The 19,817-nt window shown below is 54.0% G+C and overlaps 1 protein-coding gene across 4 annotated transcripts; it reads left to right on the forward strand.

The window, feature by feature from the left end:
* The first annotated feature begins 2,394 nt into the window (after positions 1 to 2,394).
* Positions 2,395 to 17,266, forward strand: LOC310708842 (uncharacterized protein). 4 transcript variants are annotated; one of them, XM_083507721.1, is made up of 7 exons: positions 2,395 to 2,434; positions 2,663 to 2,764; positions 3,554 to 5,354; positions 6,746 to 6,832; positions 7,597 to 7,669; positions 7,791 to 7,880; positions 8,964 to 9,673. In XM_083507721.1, the coding sequence occupies exons 3-7, from the start codon at positions 5,133 to 5,135 to the stop codon at positions 9,176 to 9,178; spliced, it is 687 nt and encodes a 228-aa protein (XP_083363847.1). In that variant the 5' UTR covers positions 2,395 to 2,434; positions 2,663 to 2,764; positions 3,554 to 5,132; the 3' UTR covers positions 9,179 to 9,673. The 4 variants fall into 4 exon arrangements, with proteins under 4 accessions (XP_083363847.1, XP_083363848.1, XP_083363849.1 ...); XM_083507722.1 differs by having other exon boundaries at positions 8,976 to 9,673; XM_083507723.1 differs by having other exon boundaries at positions 3,554 to 5,007.
* The last annotated feature ends 2,551 nt before the right edge of the window (positions 17,267 to 19,817 follow it).

Genomic DNA, 19,817 nt, shown 5'->3' on the forward strand with positions numbered 1-19,817 from the left:
AACAGATGAATACCTGCGTCAGCGGTCTAAGGACCTTGAGTTCCCAGGGGCCACATTCTGGCACAATTCGTTTGTTTTGCTTTGTATAACACCCTGATTAGGTAGAAATCCCCATAATCCACAAATGAAGTATTGAAATAAAGGTTTGTCAATACAGGGAAGAGAGCTGGGCATCTTAACTGCATAGCAAATTTGTGCCAGGGGGCAGCTAAGAGGGTCTTGCTAGAAAAGCTGTTTTGTTTTGCAGGAGAAGCGTCTTCCTGTGGCGACTGCTCCAAAGCGGGAGGGGGCACAGAAGACCAGCCCCCAGCGGGACATCTGCTGTCCAGCCGTCCAGTCGCTGTGGGACTCCTGAGAGTCTCGGTGCCGGCGAGACATGTCAGCCCCTCAGATCCTGGTCACTGTCTGCGATGATGGGGCACCGGTAGGTTTCCTGGGGCCTCTGGGGCGGCTAGTGCTCAGGAACTGAAAGCGGGTAGCTGGGGAAGGAGCTGCGGTGGGCTTGCCTCATAACCGTGGGGTGAGGATGGCCGCTTGCTCTGCCAAGACACTAAATCAGAGGTTGCATGTTGCCAAAGGCCCCAAATTATAGAATGGTAGAGTTGGAAGGGACCCCAAGGGTCATCTAGTCCAACCCCCTGCAATGCCGGCATCTCAACTAAAGCATCCATGTTGTGATAAGAAGTTTAAGGTCTTAGATATGTAATAAATGTTCATAAATGGACCAACCAAGCATGTACATAGATCGGCATGGGAAGACTGACCTGAAACCAATTTTGATTCCCAAAATGACCAAATGTTTTCTCTGCAAGGTCAAAGGAAAATGGAAAAGCCTCCCCATTATTTTTTCCTTCACAAATCCCGTCTTAAGGGTATGTCTGTGTATGAATAGGGTGAGCCTGTGACCTGGCTCAGGAACTAAGTATTTATCGTATTTATCGTTTCCTGCTTGGCAGGGGGTTGGACTCGATGGCCCTTGTGGTCTCTTCCAACTCTATGATTCTATGATTCTATGATCATTACAAAGGACTGGCCAGGCTCCCCAGGGTATCCAATCAAGTGAGCATGAACAGGTAACCTGCCAGACAGGAGATAAACAACAACAGGAGATAACACACTCAGATTTCTGCTATAGACCGCCCTTTCTGTGATGTAGGTATGATGTTTGTGGGGGGTGGTCTTGGGTTACACCCCTTCTGTGATGTATGTATGATGTATGGAGGGATGGTCTTGAGCTCCATGGCAGGGAATTAAAAATGTCTATATAAGGGCGGACACACCTGGGTTCTGGGTCCTCCTCCTTTCCTGCGTGTGAGGGGAGCACCCTGTTGCAACAGATCAATAAAGATCAAGCTTACTAGCTGCTTTGCTTCTCAATATTCTCTGGTTGGCCTCTGTTATTTTCTCCTACTGATAGGGAACCTATGTAAGGACTCTATATGGGCTTTTCTGTCCCCCAGAAGGGAAAAAGGGCAGATTACCGTATTTTTCACGCTATAAGATACACTTTTCCCCTCCTAAAAAGCAAGGGGAAATGTGTGTGCGTCTTATGGAGCGAATGCAGGCTGCACAGCTGTCCCAGAAGCCAGGAGAGCTGCGCAGCACCCCTTCAGCGAGCCCCTTCCATTTCTCCTCCGGCTTTGCTGGAGAGGCAGTGAGCAGACAGGAAGAGAACTTTTTTTTTCTTGTTCTCCTCCTCTAAAACTAGGTGCGTCTTATAGAGCGAAAAATACGGTATTTGTTTACAAGAATGCGAGATGGCCCTCCACCTTCTCCAAGGAAGGAGAGTCTGCCGCCTTCCAAAGGAGTCCATTCCACTGTCAAACTGCTCTTGCCATCTTCCTAACGTTTAACCTGAATCTCCGTTCATGCAATTGGAATTGGTGGGTTCGAGTCCTGCCCTCGGGAGCAGGAGAAAACAAGCCGGCTCCATCTTCCATGGGACAAACTCCAGGAGGGGAGAGGGCTGCTCTTTGGCAGGTGACCCTTTGGGTTGGCCACTGTAGGAGAACGGAAGGGCCAAGGTCCTGCTGAGCGGGTGCTGGGCTGCCCCCCAGCCTGGAGAGAGGGAAAGCACCTTGCAGGCAGGCAGGATGGTGCTCAGGACCACGGCTGAGCACCCCCCTGGCCTTCAGCCTGCCTCTTTCCAGCTCAGCCCCTCTCATAAGCTCCTTAGCCACTGGCGGCAATCACTTTCTCGTGTTAATAGGATCATGGCGGATCAGGGAGTCTGCCTCCACGCAGGGAGCGGGCACAGGGCACCCACGTCTGGGGCAGCACCTCTGGGCAGGGGAGCTCTCTTTGGGGTGGGGAGGGGGCAACTCAGCACCTGTGCCCCATTCCCTCCTCTCTTTCCCCATTGCAGCCCCAGTCGGACCGAGACGCCACAGATGACGGGGGTGGCAGTGGCCCGGGGGTCTCCAGCCCAGTGGCGGTGAGTGATGGGGGCTGGTGACAGATGGGGCCAGAAAGGGGTCAGGTGCTTCTGGGGAGAAGACAGGGGACTCTGCGTGGGGCTGGTGGAGATCCTGCAAGAAGGGGGACTATTGGGTTAAGACAACGGCTCACATCACAAATCCATAAAGGCAACACAGTCAAAACATACAGAAAACGTAAGAAATGAGCCTCAGTGGGGAGACTGAGAGGGTCTTTCTTCTTCCAGCTGGAGCCCCTGGAGAAGGAGTGGCTGCAGGCGGCAGCTGGGGGCCACGTGGCCACCCTCAGCCACCTGCTCCAACAGGACCCCACCCTCGCCTCCAAGAAGGTAAGATTGCCCAGCGGCTGGGCCCCTCGGAGCCAGTGCCCGACTTGGCCAGCCCAGGCTGGTTCCAAGGGAGGGAGAGCCCAGCAAGAGAGCAAGACGTGAGGCCGGCTGGTTCTCGCTGCCTGGGAGAGTCCAGAGGCCTGCAAGGAAGGGGCAGAACTGCCCTGGGCATCCAACATCCCCTCCCTCTGCCAAGGAGGGCCTGTTGCTAGATTGGAGGGGGGAATGGGGGTGCCAGAGGCGGATTTAGGGCAGCGCAACCGCTTCCCCTGCGCAGTGGCAGAGTTTCATGCTCTGGCACCAGGGGGTGGAGAGCAGGCGGGGCGGAGCCGGTGCGCATCCTGGGGGCATGGCGTGTGTCCTGGGGGCATGGCCCATAAGGGTGTGGCATGCGTCTTGGGGGTGTGGTTCCCCCCGTAGGGGCATGGCACCCAGCGTGGGCAGGGAAGCAGCAGCAATGGCACACCGCCGGGATCATGCTGCCAGGGGCGGTGCGCTCCCCCCGCACACCTCTTCCTCCGCCAGCGCCCCTGTTCTGGGTGCTGAGTCTGGGGGACACTGCAGGGCGTTGCAACTCTGCTGTAATGAATTGAGCAGAAGGGAAGAGACGGGGGTCGGGGTCAATGGGTTCTGGCCTTGCACAGGGCACTGCTGGAATTGGAAAGGCCCCAGTCTGCCTCTAGGACCGCCCTGCATCTGAAGGGGCTCCCTTGCGCTTGCCACCCTCCTGGCGCTGACTTGAGCCCCTCTTTTCTCTCCCTCCCGTGACACTCCGGCTGCTGCTTCCAGGATTTCACCTCGGTGAGTGTGAACGCTCTCCTTGATCTTGTACTCTGGGGCTGAGACCCCCAAGGGGCGCCTGGCTGGCTGTCTTGCCCAGTGCCAGGCGGTTCTTTTAAAATGAGATTCAGAGAAACACAAGTGAGTGAGAAGATTAAAGATTTTCTTCTAAACAGCAAACATGACATACATTCCCAAGCAAGCACCTCGATCTGCCCCTGGGAAGCCCTCAAGAAGTGGCGAAGGGACCCCCCCAGGGAGCCGCAGTTTGCAGGGCCCTGCGATCGGTCAGTCCGTGCAGGAGCTTCTAAAAACTCTACCCAAACCTTCCGATTTATAGATAGCTAACCTGCCTACATGCTACTAGCTATGTACAGATTATTCATTAGCCACCTCTCTCAGTGCCTTACTTTCTTCAAACAATGTCTAACATCAGAAGCAGGTACCCAGCAATATCACTTCCTTCCCTTCTTGTAGATTAGGGCACTAAAAGGCTGCTCTTCAGCCATCCAAGAGCTGAACAAGAGAGAGAGGGGGGAAGCAAAGAGAGTCAGGAAGGGAACCACCCTAGAGCGCTATCTCCTCCAAATACAATTATCTTCCGGGTAGATTGCCCTGTGGGAAGAGGAAGCTGGACCAGGTGGGCCACTGGTCTGATCCTGCAGCCTCTTCTCATGTTCTTCTTTGGGAGCCCAAGACTTCTCGGGGGGCTGAGCCCACACAAACAGAGCTTTGGAAAGAAGCAGCCGCGGTCCTGGATCAAACCAAGCCCTGCGTTGCAAAGAGAACATCAGCAATGTTATGGTTTGAAGGAATTCTATAAAAGATTGTTTATTGCATATGTACATGGTCATCGTGTTGCCCAGACATTGCTGACAGTCCTGGATCCGCCAGCCAGCCCTCCTCACCTGGAGAGGCAGAATTGGGGGGGTCAGTTGCCCTCCAGCCACCATGTCTCACCTGGTCAGGAAGGGGGCTGGGGCCGTGGGCCTTCTCTCTGCAAAGGGTTCAGCACCAGATTAGCTGCTAGAAAGACCCATGGGGGGGGGGGAGCCTGGCAGACGGGGCCCCATTCAGGCAGGTGCTCCCACCTGGAATGGGGTCTCCATTGCAGACGGAGGGGGGGGCGCTATGTGCTTTAATTCTAAGCCGTGTGGCTCTCGGCAGGGTCATGTTGGGCCTCCACGTCTTCCTCCTCTTGGGGTCCTTTGTGGGAGGGGGGGACCCAAGTCCACTCGCAATGTTTCTGCCCCCCACCCTCCTGGTGCCACCTCCCAGCTATCCGGGGGGCGGATCCCTACTGCAGCCCTGGGTGCGTGAGTGCCAGCTGTGGGTGTGACACTCTGCACATGTTCAGAGGGCTTCAGGATGCACCGCGTGGCTCTAACGCTCCCTTCTCTCTGTTCCCCTCCCCAATTGCCAAATCTGCCGCCTGGCCCTTCTCCTCCCGCTCTGCTCAGGGGGTAAGTCTAGACCCAAGTGGGTCAGGTCGCCTTGGCGTAGCTCTGGGGGGGGGTTTCCTGGGGGGTCCCTTCTGCCTCAGGCTGTCTGTCCTCTTGATGGGCACTGTCTCTGAGACCCAGCGCCAATGCCACCCACCTGCCTGGCACACTGCCCCTCTTTCTGTTTGGGGTGCTCTCTGCTTGTGACCCGCCCACCCCACAGCCTCCCACCGTCTGTGTTTGGGGGGGGGGAGGAAGGTTCTCCCTGGGAACTGGAGTCTCTCCTGGGTGGGGATTTTAATGTCTCTGCTTTTCTTCCACGGTTGTTGTTGCTGCTACTGCTGCTGCTGCCTGACCTGACCCAGTTCGTAAGTATTTGGTCCCAACTACTAATCTCCCCTAAATGCCCCCTTCTCCTCCCCAGAATCCTTCATCTCACATTGCAGAGTTAAACTATGGAACTCCCTCCCACTGGATTAAGTGTAGGCCGCCCACCGATATGCCACAAAGTGACATGCATGCATCATTTTACTTGCATGCTACCTTTCCATAGTTAGAACCGTGCTCAAGATGGCAGGGGACGGGGACGGGGGACGGAAATACAAACATGGCAGAAGTAGTCATGAACAAAAAATAAAATATAAAAAAGTGCACAACCAAATTAAGCAATCTTCACATAAATCGTAATATCTAAAATAAAGATACAAAACAGCAACTGTCCCCCAGCAGAAAACCCCCAAGCCCAGCCCAGCCCAGCTTTTGCAGTTGGAGTCAGTCCAGGCCCCTGAAAAGGCCTGCAAGGCAGGGAGGAACAGAGGGCTTTCAATGGCCCCTAGTGAGGAGAGCTCTGCAGGAGAGGGCACTGCTTGTGGGGTTCCCCTGACGGGCCCCTGTGTTGCGTTCCGAAGGCAAAGGAAGGATTGGACCCTGATTAATAAAATGCACACCAGGCTTGGCCAGCAAGACTCTGGGAGGAAGTGCCAATAGCCACTCCTTCGTCCAAACTGTTTTATTAACTCTTAAAAGAACTCTTACACAGCACTTGTAAGAACCAATCAGATTTCCTCTGAGCATTTAAAAAAAAACCCACGTGGGGACAAAGTTAAAACTACAAAGAGCTAATCTGAGCATGCATACATTCTGGGGGCAATAAAACAGGACTAAAAAGGAGGAATGCATTCAGCAACCCCGGAGGTCATAAACAAGCAGTAAACATGAGGGGAAGGATGGCAAGGAAAGACAGGGATCTTTATCACCTCCTATGTGAAACTCTATTTCTTGGCCCTAAGACTAACAAAACCAAGGAAAGGGGCATCAAAGCTATCTACTCTCTTTATGGCCCAGGATGCAACTGGTGAAGCAACCGGTCTGTGTTTCAGAATGCTTATATGTGCCTGTCAGGCAGAGAAAATGGGCAGTAGAAAAAATGGGCAGAGATGGTGAGGCTTGTGGGGTTTGATCAGAAATTATTGTCAATGACTCAAGCCCAGTCAAGCAATGCTTTCATCGCGGACACCATGGCTTGCTGCATTTTCCATGATTCCTCATAGCAATCCCACCTGAGCCCTGGTTGGCTCCTGTGAGAAGAGGGTCCCGGGGCCTGATCCGGAGGCTCTGCTGATGCATGTGAAGCAAGCCTTTCCTGCTCCTGGGAAGTTCAGGGGTGCACAGAAGGGGGGCTCCCTTTTTCTTGCTGGGTGGGGGGAGGAAAAGAGGAAGGCTCCCCCCCCCCGGTGACCCCCCTGCGCTCTCCCCCCAGACAGCCCTCCACTGGGCAGCAAAGCACGGCAAGGAGGAGCTGGTGCCCCTCCTCCTGGGGGCCGGGGCCGACGTCAACATGCGAGCGGTGAGTCCCTTGCAGGGCTGGGAGAAGGGGGCTGCGCAGCAAGGCGGGATTGCCCCCCCCCGAATCCTGGGGAGAGAGGAGGTGTTGGGGGTTCCCCTAAATGGCCCCTTTTCCTCCTCCCATGCTGACCCCTCTGCACAAAGCATGTGAATAGACCCTTCAAGTAGACAAGGGCACCACCGCAGGTGTTTTGGGGGGGGGGCGTCCCGCACCATCCAGGGCAGGAATTGCAGCTTCAGCATGGAGCTGCTCCCCTTAACATGGGGGCCCAAGTGGGAGCAGGGTGGGGGGCACCACAGTTGCACAACCAGTTGCACAGACCCAGCCAGATGGGCAGGGTGTAATATTATTTCATTAATTATTTTATTTATTTATTTATCTCTATCTATCTATCTATCCTTCCTTCCTTCCTTCCTTCCTTCCTTCCTTCCTTCCTTCTCCACCCTCCTGCCCCTTTTCTCCTGGAACACACACAGGGGGTGAGTATTCAGATGCGCTAGACCTGTGGGTGCATCGCTTTGGGGGTGGGCAAGGCCCCCGAGAGCAGAGCCTGCTGGAGGGTTGCTGGGGACCCCAGGGGTGGGAGGGTTGGGGTGGCAGGTGGGGAGCCCCCCACTCCCCATAAAGTAGCTGCTGTGTGCAGGCATCTTGGTGCCAGAGGGCGAGGGGGCACTGGGCAAAGCGTGTTTTGGGGGGGTGGGGGGGTCTGGTAGTTCCAGTCAGGTGCTTCAAGGCCTGTTCTCCCTCCTTTGCCCCCCAACCAGGGCTACACCCCCCTGCACATTGCTGCCCTACACGGCCACCGGCGGCTGATGGAGTTGCTCATCTGGACCCACGGTGAGGAAGACATGCCCCCCCACACATCATCCACACCCCCCCTCCCTGCCAAAGGGGTCAGCCCTCCTTAGGGGCGGCTTCTTCCTCCCCAATGGCACCTCAGCTCCCTGTCACCCCACAGGTGCCAACCAGGACGTCCGGGATTACAGCGGCCGCCTGGCCAAGCACTACCTCTGCGTGGAGACCCCGGAGGGAGCCCCCACCCCACCCCGTAAGAACAGTGCCCCCCCTCTTGCCTTTGCGTGCGCCTCCACAGGGAGGGCGGCCTGGGAGGGCAGGTTCAGGACGGGCCAAAGGAAGTCCTTCGCCGTGGAGCGCCGGGTTAGACTGCGGAACTCCCTGCCACAGGAAGCAGGGATGGCTTTGAAAGAGGATGGGACAAATTCACAGAGGAGGAGAAGGCAGCGATGCTCCTGCTTCCCCGTTGTAAGAAACTGCAGGAGGGCAGAGTGTGGCTCTTTGAATCCTGATTGTTGGGAGCATCTGACAGCCAGGCTCTGTGAATATTCATTATTATTATTATTATTATTATTATTATTATTATTATTATACCCCACCCTTCCCGGTTCAAAAACCAGGCTCAGGGTAGTTAGCAACAAATTTAAAACACTTTAAAACAATTATAAAAGCAGCATAAAATACAGTATAAAAACATGAATAACAATAAAATTCAAAAATCAATTTAGGGGAAATAAGCATGAGATTATCCCCAGGACTAGCTGGCTGAATTGGTCCTACTTGGGCCAGCGAGGAGACCAGGGGAGAATGAGCTGTGGGGTCTCAGAGCAGGTAATCTTCATAAAAAGGGAGGGAAGGGGAAGAAAAGATCAGGCTGAATTCAGATTAAAGGCCAGGCGGAATAGCTCTGTCTTACAGGGAAGGAAGGAAGTTAAATCCTGCAGGGCCCTGGTCTCCTGGGACAGAGCATTCCACCAGGTCGGAGCCACCACTGAGAAGGCCCTGGCCCTGGTGGAGGATAGTCTGACTTCCTTAGGGCCCGGGACCTCTCAGCTATGGTTGTTCATGGACCTTAAGGTCCTCTGTGGGGCAGAACAGGAGAGGGGGTCCCGTAGATATGTGGGGAGGGGTCCCTTTCTGCTCCCTGTTTGCATGTGGAAGAGGGGAAGGGACCCCAAAGGGGATTTGCTTGCAGCCCCCTTCCCAGAGCTTCGAGGTTGTCTGGCGGAAGGGCCTATGGGGAGAGGGGAGGGACGTGGGGTTGGACTAGATGACCCTTGGTGGTCCCTTCCAACTCTGCCCTCTGTGTGAGCGTGCCCCCCCTGGGGGTCTGCTGGTGTCTCCCCAGAGCTGAGCCCGATCCGGGGGGAGCGCAGCAGGAACCGGAAGCTGGCCTGCCTCCTCCTGCCCAGGACCCTCCACCCAGCGCAGCGCAGATGGGGCTCAGCCAACGACCTGGCGGAAGAGGAGGAGGAAGAGGAGTCCCAGGAGACCCCCCAGCACCTGGCGCCCCCAGGCAGCTACCGGGCCGTGCGCAAGTTCTCTCGCTAGGCAGACAGAGGCCCCCGGACTCGGCCAGCCTCTCTCTCCGGGAGAGGCAGTGGTGGCGCAGTGGTTAGAGCATTGGAGCAGGACGTGGGAGACACCAGGGCTCCAGTCATTCCACGAGTGGCACTGGGGGCCAGTCGCTGCCTCTCAGCCCAGCCCACCTCACAGGGCTGTTGTGAGGGGGAAATGGGGGGGGGGAATGATAGTGGGCCCCTTGAGCTCCGTGCAGAAAATGTTGGGCTATAAATGGAGCAAATGTTTTGAATAACCTTTTATATACATTACAGCCAACAGGTGAAGAATCAGAAGCACTCATTCTCTTTCTCTTTCTCTCTCTCCATCTCTTTCTCTCTCTCTTTCTTCTTCTTCCTTTGTATTTGTTTTTATTTAATCGGTTTTTTTACCTTTTGTATTCTAAAAAGATATTTTATAGTTGGTATTCATCTTTGTATATCTCCTTTCAAGCTTTAATAAAATATACTGGGGGGAAAGAGAAAAGGGTGAAGTATGAATGCAACAGATAAATAAATGAAACCAGCCCCCGCCCCCCTCCTGAGCCAGGGAAGCCTTAGACTTTGCCCCCCCCCCAGCTCCCTTCCTGTGTCTTCTTCCAGGCCTCCCCAGTCCATGAGGGACTCCAGGCCGTGATGCAACATATCCAGGATTTGGTTTCCTCAAAATGAACGTGAGCGGAGACTGGTGTCTTTGAGATATACTTACAGATGGTTTTACTTACACATAGATACAGACTGAGCGTAGGACGGAGGGGTCACAGCATCAACATCCTTCTAGGAGATCTTGCTTTTCAATTATTATTATTATTTACTATTTGTGCCCCGCCCATCTGGCTGGGTCTCCCCAGCCACTCTGGGCAGCTTCCACAAAGACCAAAAATACACTAAGATGTCACACATTTAAAACTTCCCTGAACAGGGCTGCCTTAAGATGTCTTCTGAATGTCGGGTAGTTGTTTAGCATTTTGACATCTGGTGGGAGGGCGTTCCACAGGGCAGGTGCCACTACCGAGAAGGCCCTCTGCCAGCTTCCCTGTAACTTGGCTTCTCGCAGGGAGGGAACCGCCAGAAAGCCCTCAGCGCTGGACCTCAGTGTCTGGACTGAACGATGGGGGTGGAGACGCTCCTTCAGGTCTACTGGGCTGAGGCCGTTTAGGGCTTTAAAGGTCAGCACCAACACTTTGAATTGTGCTCGGAAACATACTGGGAGCTAATGAAGATCTTTCAAGCCAGGTGTTATATGGTCTCGGTGGCCACTCCCAGTCACCAGTCTAGCTGCCGGATTCTGGATTAGTTGTAGTTTCCGAGTCACCTTCAAAGGTAGCCCCACGCAGAGCGCATTGCAGTAGTCCAAGCAGGAGATAACCAGAGCATGCACCACTCTGGCAAGACAGTCTGCGGGCAGGGAGGGTCTCATCCTGCATAGTCTCAGCTTTGGATCCAGCACAGAGCAAGCAGGTCTCTGGGTCTCCAGCTCAGCTCTTGCACAACTCTCAGGGTCTTGTTCTCCTACCTGGCAGCTAGGTGGGAGGCGTGGTGGAGGAAAGGCCCACCCGTTAGCCTGGAGGGTCCCATCCCTTAGTTGCGGCTCCTGCAACCTGGCTCATCCTTTTGGGATGTGGATGAGGACACTTAAGTGGCCAGCCAAGGGCATTGTCTTACCAAAATAAAATTGTCTGACGAGTTTAACGATAGAATCCCCCATTAGATTCTAACCCTCCCTGCGTCCAGGACCCCAAGGACTGGAAGGGACTCGGGGCATCATGCAGACGGACCTGCCCAAACCTCCTTCGAAACTACATCTCATTGGCCTGGAAGTGAATCGCCCCCCCATGACCACCGTGCGACTCAGCTGGGGCCCCAATGCAGCTGTTCCACCAACGAGGGAGTAGCACTCTGCGCATGCTCTTTAGCCAAGACTTAGAAGGGGAACCACAGTCCAAACGAGGTTCTTTGTCCACCTCTCCAGGCCTGGAGCACCCAGAGGTTTCCTAGTACCTAAATTTTTGTACATCTTAGATAGTCTTGAGGGGGTGAGGTACCATCCGTGCTGTATCTTTAACATATTTTCCTTGGCACGCCATACATTTCATATTTGTTCTCCAAAGATTTTCCCATTTGGTCATCATTTTTGGGCAGCCAATATTCTGTGCCCATCTAATCATTTCCTAGTGCTTTGTTGTGGGGAAAGAGAGCAGCCCCCACTCCAGTCCTGCTCTGCTGTAACCAGGCATGAGCTCAGGGAGGGGGCTGCGATGGGGTCCTCAAACCCCTCCAGGACGTGTGCCAAAGGCAGCCACTCCGGCGAGTGAGAATCCAGCTTCTGGCACAAGGCTGGGCTCCTCCAACTGCAGCATCCTGGTGCTGCCCCTTTAAAGTAAGCTGTGCCCGCTGTCGGCTAATGCCCCTAATCAACTGCCCTTCACCCCTCTGCCCCTATAAATCCCCCAAGCGCAGCCTCTCCCGCCCCAGAACCACTCTTGCACAGCATGGCCTCAGCACCCTCCCAAGAGACGCCTGCGGGCAGTGGGGATGCGGAGGGCTTTTGGTGTCCCCTAGGGGCCCCGCCTGCCCCACTGCCCCCCCTGCTGCCCCCCCTGCCCTGCGCCTACCCTGCTCTCCCTTGCTACAGCCTGCTGCAGCCACCGCCCCTGGGGCTCTTCGCCCAGCCGGTAAGTGACTCCAGGCACTAGGAGTGGCGTGGAGGGGGGGCGTTCTGTGTTGCATTGGGGTGAGCGAGGGGGTGGGCCCAGGTGAGCCCCTGGGGGCTTGAAAGGTGGGTGGGACTGGCTGGGCCAAACACCTTCTTCTCTCCCTCTCCCTCTCTCAGTCACATGGGAGAAGGTGCAACTTCTGGTGCTGAAAAGCTTCCAGGACCCCTCAGGTCTTCTGCGCTTTGCTGCTTCCAGCAGCCCTCAGGCTAGTGACACCCTTGCTGGAATCATAAAAGAATTCACTTGCCTTTCTCCTCCTCCTTTAACAGCGCCAGCAACCAAACGGCAGGGAGTCCCGCAGATTAACTGCCCACCAGACTCCTTTTGTTCTTTCAGAATGTGTCAGTCTGACTTTTTTTGTTTCCATGTGTCCATTCTGGACTCCTTTCTTTGGGCCCTTCTGAAATAGATGCAAGGCTCACGAAGGTTTTCAGGCATCGATGGCCTCAGAATAGACGTTTGGGGCAGGGCTGCAACTTCTGAAGGTGGAGCATCTGCCTTGCAGGCAAAGAGTCCTGAGTTCGAATCCCAACAGCATCTCCTAGCAGGGCTGGGAGGCCCCTCTGCCTGAAAAACTAAACAGCTGCTGCCAGCCAGTGCCGACAATACTGGGAAAGCTGGGCCAATGTCTCAGTGTAAAGCAGCATGGGCGTAGCCGGGGGGGCAGGGAGGGACAGCTGCCCCCCCCTAAATCAATAAAAATGCATAGCTAACTGAGGTTCTGCACCCCCTAACAAAACTCCTGGCTACACCCATGTAAGCCAACATCCCATGTCTCTGTGTTCCTACCTGGCAAATCTCTGTGTTCAGTTTCTCCATCAGTTCTGAGGTGGGAGCTCATTGGAGCTGCTTGCCTGTGGCTGGGGGATGCCAAGCGTGAGGAGAAGGAACTTCTGGGGAGAATATTACTCAGGGGAGAAGGTAGCAGGCAGGCAGAGCAGGCCGGGGGGTGAGCAATGAGGCCAGCCATTGGGGGGCAGGTTGTCAAAGGCCAGGCAGCCACTGGCACCAGATCCCAGGTGGGTTGGGGGCAAGGGTGGGGTCAGACTGGCTTGCCGGAGACACCCTCACGAGTTCCCTTCATAGAATCATAGAACGGTAGAGTGGGAAGGGACCCCGAGGGTCATCTAGTCCAACCCCCTGAAATGCAGGAATCACAACTAAAGCATCCAAGACGGATGGACATCTGACCTCTTCTTAGAAACCTCCAAAGAAAGAGTCCACCACATGGGAAGGCAAACTAAGGCCCGGGGGCCAGATCCGGCCCAATCGCCTTCTCAATCCGGCCTGCAGACGGTCCGGGAATCAGCATGTTTTTACATGAGTAGAATGTGTCCTTTTATTTTAAATGCATCTCTGGGTTATTTTTGGTGTATAAGAATTCCTTCATCCCCCCCCAAATATAGTCCAGCCCCCTGACCCCTGGTCCACCACCTTCCAAGGGAGACCGCTCCTCTGTTAAATGGCTCTTTCATGTCATTTGAATCTGTGGTTCCTGGTCCTCAGCAGAAAAAAAATCAAGCTTTCTCTGTCTTCCATGGAACAGCAGCACTTCAGATATTTGGAGATGTTTCTGTGTCTCCAGCTGCCAGCCTGCTTCTTCCTAGCAGCCGGGGGGGGGGGGGAGGCCCAATGGCCATTTGCCCGATGGCACAGAGCAGCTTCTTTGCTTATACTAATTGCAATGCCTAACTGGTCAGCCAAATCCACTACCTAGGCAGCAGTTGGGGAAGCTTGCTCTCATACCCTTTACCCCCCCCCACACACACACAGGGTCCCGAGAGCTGGAAGGGAGTCAGGGCATCATCCAGACTGACCCTCCCACACTTGTGCCATCACCCCCTCCAGAGACCAAGAGGTCTGTCCCAAACCTCCTCCCCACCCCAGGCTCCTCCAGAGATCTTCCTCATGAGCTCTTAGGGGTGGGGAGAGAGGCCTTCTGCATGCAGCACAGGTGTCCCATTCCTGAGTCCTGCCTCTGCCTGGGATTCATGTTCTCTGTCCTAATTCTTTTTGCGCCAAGTCCCCCCCCCCCATTTGAAGCATAGCTGTCAACGTTTCCCTTTTTTTAAGGGAGATTCCCTTATTCCGAATAGAATTCCTTGCAAGAAAAGGGGAAAGTTGACAGCTATGATTTGAGGGGCTGTAGGAGGAGGCAAGCCACCCTCGTGGCAACAAGAAACGCAGGCTGGCAAGCGTTCGCAGCCTGGTGCAATGGGCAGGCTGGCATCGAGGCAGCTCAAGCCTGCTCCTCCCAGCCCTGGGCTGCATGACAGACACTCCTCTCTCTGGTCTGGAGATGTTTAAAAATATCTCCAGAGCGGGAGTCTTTGTGGTGGCTTCTCAACCAGGCAGGGAAGGGGCCTTTTCTGGGAGGCAGGAGAAACGTTGGGATGGGACTAAAAATAGAAGCAGAAAACAAGAGGAGGCAGCAGAGCTGAAGAAGCAAAGCCCCGAGGGGGCACGGTGCCCGCCTCTCGACCTCAGCAAAGGTGGCAGCGCCATCCGCAAAGCTCTGCCCGCCCCACTCAAGCAGGAGGGGGCCAGAGTGTGAATAACCGGAACAAACTCTGTCCTGGTAGAACCAGGGTTGGTGCAGTGGTCAAAGTTGATGAAAGGACCCTGAGGTCCTTGAGGGCAGCTGCAGCCCCAGTGGCAAGGCTGGACCCAAGAGCACCCCACATCCTTTAGGGGGAGAGGGATTCCCTCCGGGACAGATGGACCCCCACTCAGGAGGGCAGAGAAAGCTTCCATTCATTTCCATCATGCCTTTTCTCTAAAATGTCCCAAATGCCGCAACCTTTCTCTGCCTGCCTTTGCTTTCAGGGTGGAGCAGGTTTCCATTGCATGGGCCACATTTCAAGCACACTTCAATTTCTGCTCTCTGACGCTTCTGGCGTTGACTCAGCCGGCATCCAGGCATGCTTCTTTCCTCCAGCAGGGACAAGTGTCCCGTTTTAAGCGGGGCATCCCAGATCACAGAAGCCAATTCTGGCTTCGCCTTGGATCCCGGAATGTTCTGTTTAAGACGGGCACCCTGGCGCGAGTCAGCAGGGTTGTGCTGGCGAGCGCCAGAGAGCTTTCCAGGATCACTTTGGGAATCATCAGGGTGGGACCAAAGCGCCTCCAGGAGGCTGCAGTGGCGGCAGCAGGAGGCAGCGGCGATGGGGGCAGAGGAGGCAGCAGGTGAAGGGGGCAAGGGGCAGGCAGGCAAGGGAGGGGCTGGGTGGGCAGTGGTCTTGGGGCTCAGCAGGCAAGTGACAGGGGTGGCAGGATGGTGCGGGTGTGCCCCAATTTGCCCTCCCGAAATGTGGGGGAGTATGCAGGGAGCCAGAGCAGACTGGAGGAGCCAACATTTCCCTGTTAACGGAGAAATCTGAGGGCTCCCTTGGACAAAAAACAAGGACACCAGCCAGGAAGACCAGAGCAAAACAGCAGCCAGGAGGCTTGGTCTTGGTTGAAGACTGTTGCAACAGGACTCCCACCTGCCACCAGGTAGAACAAGATGGAAGCCCCCAACAAAAGAGAACCCAAACTTTTATTAGCTGCTAATCCCCATGTTGTGGGACGCGGGTGGCGCTGTGGGTTAAACCACAGAGCCTAGGACTTGCCGATCAGAAGGTCAGCGGTTTGAATCCCCAGGACAGGGTGAGCTCCCGTTGCTCGGTCCCTGCTCCTGCCAACCTAGCAGTTCGAAAGCACATCAAAGTGCAAGTAGATCAATAGGTACCACTCCGGCGGGAAGGTAAACGGCATTTCTGTGTGCTGCTCTGGTTCGCCAGAAGCGGCTTAGTCATGCTGGCCACATGACCCGGAAGCTGTACGCCAGCTCCCTGGGCCAATAAAGCGAGATGAGCGCCGCAACCCCAGAGTCGGCCACGACTGGACCTAATGGTCAGGGGTCCCTTGACCTTTTTAATTCCCATGTTACACCCCCCCAAACTACATCACTCACACATCATGGTTACATCATGAAAGGAGAGGTCTGGTGGCAGTAATCTGAGCATCCTGGACCCTGCCCCATGGTTCCCCTTGCCCTCCACCAAACATCTATCAAGTGAAACAAAAGTGACATTTACATTTCCCTGTTTCCCAGCCAAGTTCATCCCACCCTTTTGTCTCCATCTGGGTTTGTTCTTTCTGGAATGGCTACCTGTCTGGCACTGCCAGGGATTATCACTCAGGCAGAGGGGCTGCTGAGGAGCTCACATAGGAATTTCTGAAGTTTTCCCAGTGAGCCAGTACATAGATACATTGATCAGTGAATTCTTACATTCGGTATCGTGCAGCAGAGGCCCTTCGAATAGACAGGAAGAAACTGTGATGAAGTATTTTGTGGGGACAAATCACAAAAGTGATTGTGCTGGTTTTGGTAGTGGGCTGCATGTACATGATATCTGCTGGTGGGGCAACCCCCCCCCCCACCTATACATAAATTCCTGCAACACCCGGAGTTGTTTGGGGGTCCTGCTTCTCACAGCTGCTCTTGCCTTTGTGTGCTCCAGGTCTCTGCCGCCCCCTGCGAGCTGCCTGGCGGACCCCCCCTGCTGTGGCCGGCGCCCTTGCTCTACTCGCCCCTCCTGCGGCCAGGCACCCCCGAGGACCCGTCGCGGGGCAAGGCATCCACCTCCCGGGAGAGCACGGCGGCCCTCAAGGCCTGGCTGGGCCAGCACCCCAAGAACCCCTACCCCAGCAAGGGGGAGAAGGTGCTACTGGCCATCGTCAGCCGGATGAGCCTGACGCAGGTCTCCACCTGGTTCGCCAACGCCCGCCGGCGGCTCAAGAAGGAGAACCGGGCTTGCTGGGCGCCCCGGGCCCCCAAGGCCGAGGGAGAGGTGGAGGAGGAAGAGGAGGACAGCGAGGGAGAGGCCGGCGCAGAAAGAGCAGCCCCCAGCACCCCTCTGCCGAGGACAAAGCTCCCCCAGAGTGGCTCTCTGGCAGAAACAGCAGCCCCTTGGCTGAAGGCCGGGCGGTGGCAAGGCTTGCCTGCGTCTCCTCTGCCAGCCACTGCTGAGGCGCAGGAGCTGCCCGCCAAGCCCAAGATCTGGCGTGTGGCTGAACTGGCCACCAGCTCCCAGCCCGGCAGGGGGGCTCTTTGAGGAGCTGCAGGGCATCGAAATGGGGTGAGAGGAGACCCCTTTGTCCAGCCCTGGAAAGGCTTGTCTGGCTGGTGGGGAAGCGGAAGAGACGAGCTGCTGTTGTTCTTGTTCTTCGCCTGTCCTTCAGCCTCAGGTCCCAGAGGGGCTTACAAGAATTAAAACATCGTGCGAATACAGTTGAAAGTAGCTGGGATAGTCGACTCTCCTTTGTTTTTCAAGCAGAGTTTGGGTGGTCACATGCCAGGGATTTTTTAGTTGTGAGTCCTGCATTGCACAGGATTGGACTGGATGACCCCTGGGATGCCTTCCAAGTTGAAAGAAAAAAATTAAGGTCATATATATATATATATATATATATATATATATATATATATATATATTGTTTTCGTAGATTTTCACGGGTACAGGAATGCAAGTTTTGGTGTCCTCGGGTGTCTTCCCGTGTAAAAGTTGGGGTGTCTAGGCGACGTTTCGACGAGGTCTCACTCGTCATCTTCAGGCTGGTGCTTTCGGCTTCTTGTTACTGGAACAGAGCGGGATCTCAGTGTTTGAGTTCCTATAAATACTGTAGAGGGGTGTGGTGTATTGCCTCAAAAGTTCTGGGTAGAGGGGAAGTTCCCAGGCTAGTGTTCTTTTCTTCTTTTGTTCCTTAATTACTTGAGGGATATCTTGAGTGATTTCTTGAGTGATATTCTGAGTACCACTTAGGTGGGTCATTAGGTGTGGATTAGTTGCTAAAGCCTTCGTGTCTTGACCTCTTGAATTTGTGAAGAGTTTTTCTGGGAAGATGGCTGTACTGCACTTAGTTGTGCTCTGGCTTGGCTTCGTGTATAGGGGCGAGCTGTGGTTTTGTGCCCTGTGCCAGCCAGATCTGTGTAGGGATTGCAGGGGGGTGTAGCATCCGGAGGTGCCACTATGGTTTGGTTACTGGATGGTGTCTGTAATTTATCTGTGGAGAGGGTCTGGGTTTGGGTCTGGTGTGGTTGATTGGTGGTGGCGTTCTGTGTGCCTCTGGATCTGGTGTCGGTTTTTGTGGGGAGGGCTAATTTCCAGATGTCTGGCAGGCGGGACGTGTCGTCACGCTTGTTCATGTTGTGAGGGTGTTTCTCTATCTCGATGGCTTCCATGATTATTCTCTTGTGGTGATGTTCCATGTTAAAGAGCAATTTGGAATCTGCAAAATTAATTTCGTGTCCTGTTTCTTTCATGTGTTGGAAAAGAGAGGAAGATTTTTCTTCTTTTTTGACGGCATTCTTGTGTTCTGCGATACGTGCATTTATTCGTCTGTTTGTTTGTCCAATGTACGTGGCTGGGCAGACTTTGCAGGGTATTTCATAGACCCCTTGGTTTTCCAACTGGATTTTATCTTTGGGGTTTCTGAGGATATTGGCTATTTTTTGGTTGGTGCAAAAGGCTGTTTTGATATTGTGTTTATGGAGGATTTTGCTAATTTTATCTGTAGTGCCCTTGATATAAGGAAGGAGGGCCATGCCATTGTTTTCTTCTGTGTCTTGGTTTTCTCTTTTCCAACACATGAAAGAAACAGGACACGAAATTAATTTTGCAGATTCCAAATTGCTCTTTAACATGGAACATCACCACAAGAGAATAATCATGGAAGCCATCGAGATAGAGAAACACCCTCACAACATGAACAAGCGTGACGACACGTCCCGCCTGCCAGACATCTGGAAATTAGCCCTCCCCACAAAAACCGACACCAGATCCAGAGGCACACAGAACGCCACCACCAATCAACCACACCAGACCCAAACCCAGACCCTCTCCACAGATAAATTACAGACACCATCCAGTAACCAAACCATAGTGGCACCTCCGGATGCTACACCCCCCTGCAATCCCTACACAGATCTGGCTGGCACAGGGCACAAAACCACAGCTCGCCCCTATACACGAAGCCAAGCCAGAGCACAACTAAGTGCAGTACAGCCATCTTCCCAGAAAAACTCTTCACAAATTCAAGAGGTCAAGACACGAAGGCTTTAGCAACTAATCCACACCTAATGACCCACCTAAGTGGTACTCAGAATATCACTCAAGAAATCACTCAAGATATCCCTCAAGTAATTAAGGAACAAAAGAAGAAAAGAACACTAGCCTGGGAACTTCCCCTCTACCCAGAACTTTTGAGGCAATACACCACACCCCTCTACAGTATTTATAGGAACTCAAACACTGAGATCCCGCTCTGTTCCAGTAACAAGAAGCCGAAAGCACCAGCCTGAAGATGACGAGTGAGACCTCGTCGAAACGTCGCCTAGACACCCCAACTTTTACACGGGAAGACACCCGAGGACACCAAAACTTGCATATATATATATATATATATATATGTTCATAAATGTACCAATCAAGCACGTACATAGATGTGGGGACCACATTTCTGGAGCAGCCCAGGAAGACCGCCCTGAAACCATTTTGCCTCCCAAACTGACCCAATGTTTTCTCTGCAAGGAGGGAGGGGGTGAGGGAACCTTCCCATTGTCTCAGGAATTGGGAAATCACCATCTCAAATGAATGGCCAGACTGCCAGGAAAGGCAATCAGATAAGACATTATCAGATAACCTGGCAGACAGGAAAAACAACAACATTCAAATTTCTGTTGTAGACCACCTTTTCTGTGATGTATGTATGATGTATGGAGGGGTGGTCTTGAGCTCTAGGGAAGGCAATTTAAAATGTCTATATAAGGGCAGACACACCTGGGTTCTGGGTCCTCCTCCTTTCCTGAATGTGAAGGGAGCACCCTGTTGCAACAGATAAATAAAGATCAGGCTTACTAGCTGCTTTGCT

This window comes from Podarcis liolepis (assembly GCF_965112155.1).
Source record: "Podarcis liolepis genome assembly, chromosome: 6".
NCBI lineage: Eukaryota > Metazoa > Chordata > Lepidosauria > Squamata > Lacertidae > Podarcis > Podarcis liolepis.

Coding starts and splice junctions, on each gene's coding strand:
- LOC310708842 (XM_083507720.1), top strand. CDS start 5,133: ATGCCACCCACCTGCCTGGCACACTGCCCCTCTTTCTGTTTGGGGTGC. Junction 5,355..16,408: donor TGCCTGACCTGACCCAGTTC/GTAAGTATTTGG, acceptor TGTGTGCTCCAG/GTCTCTGCCGCCCCCTGCGA.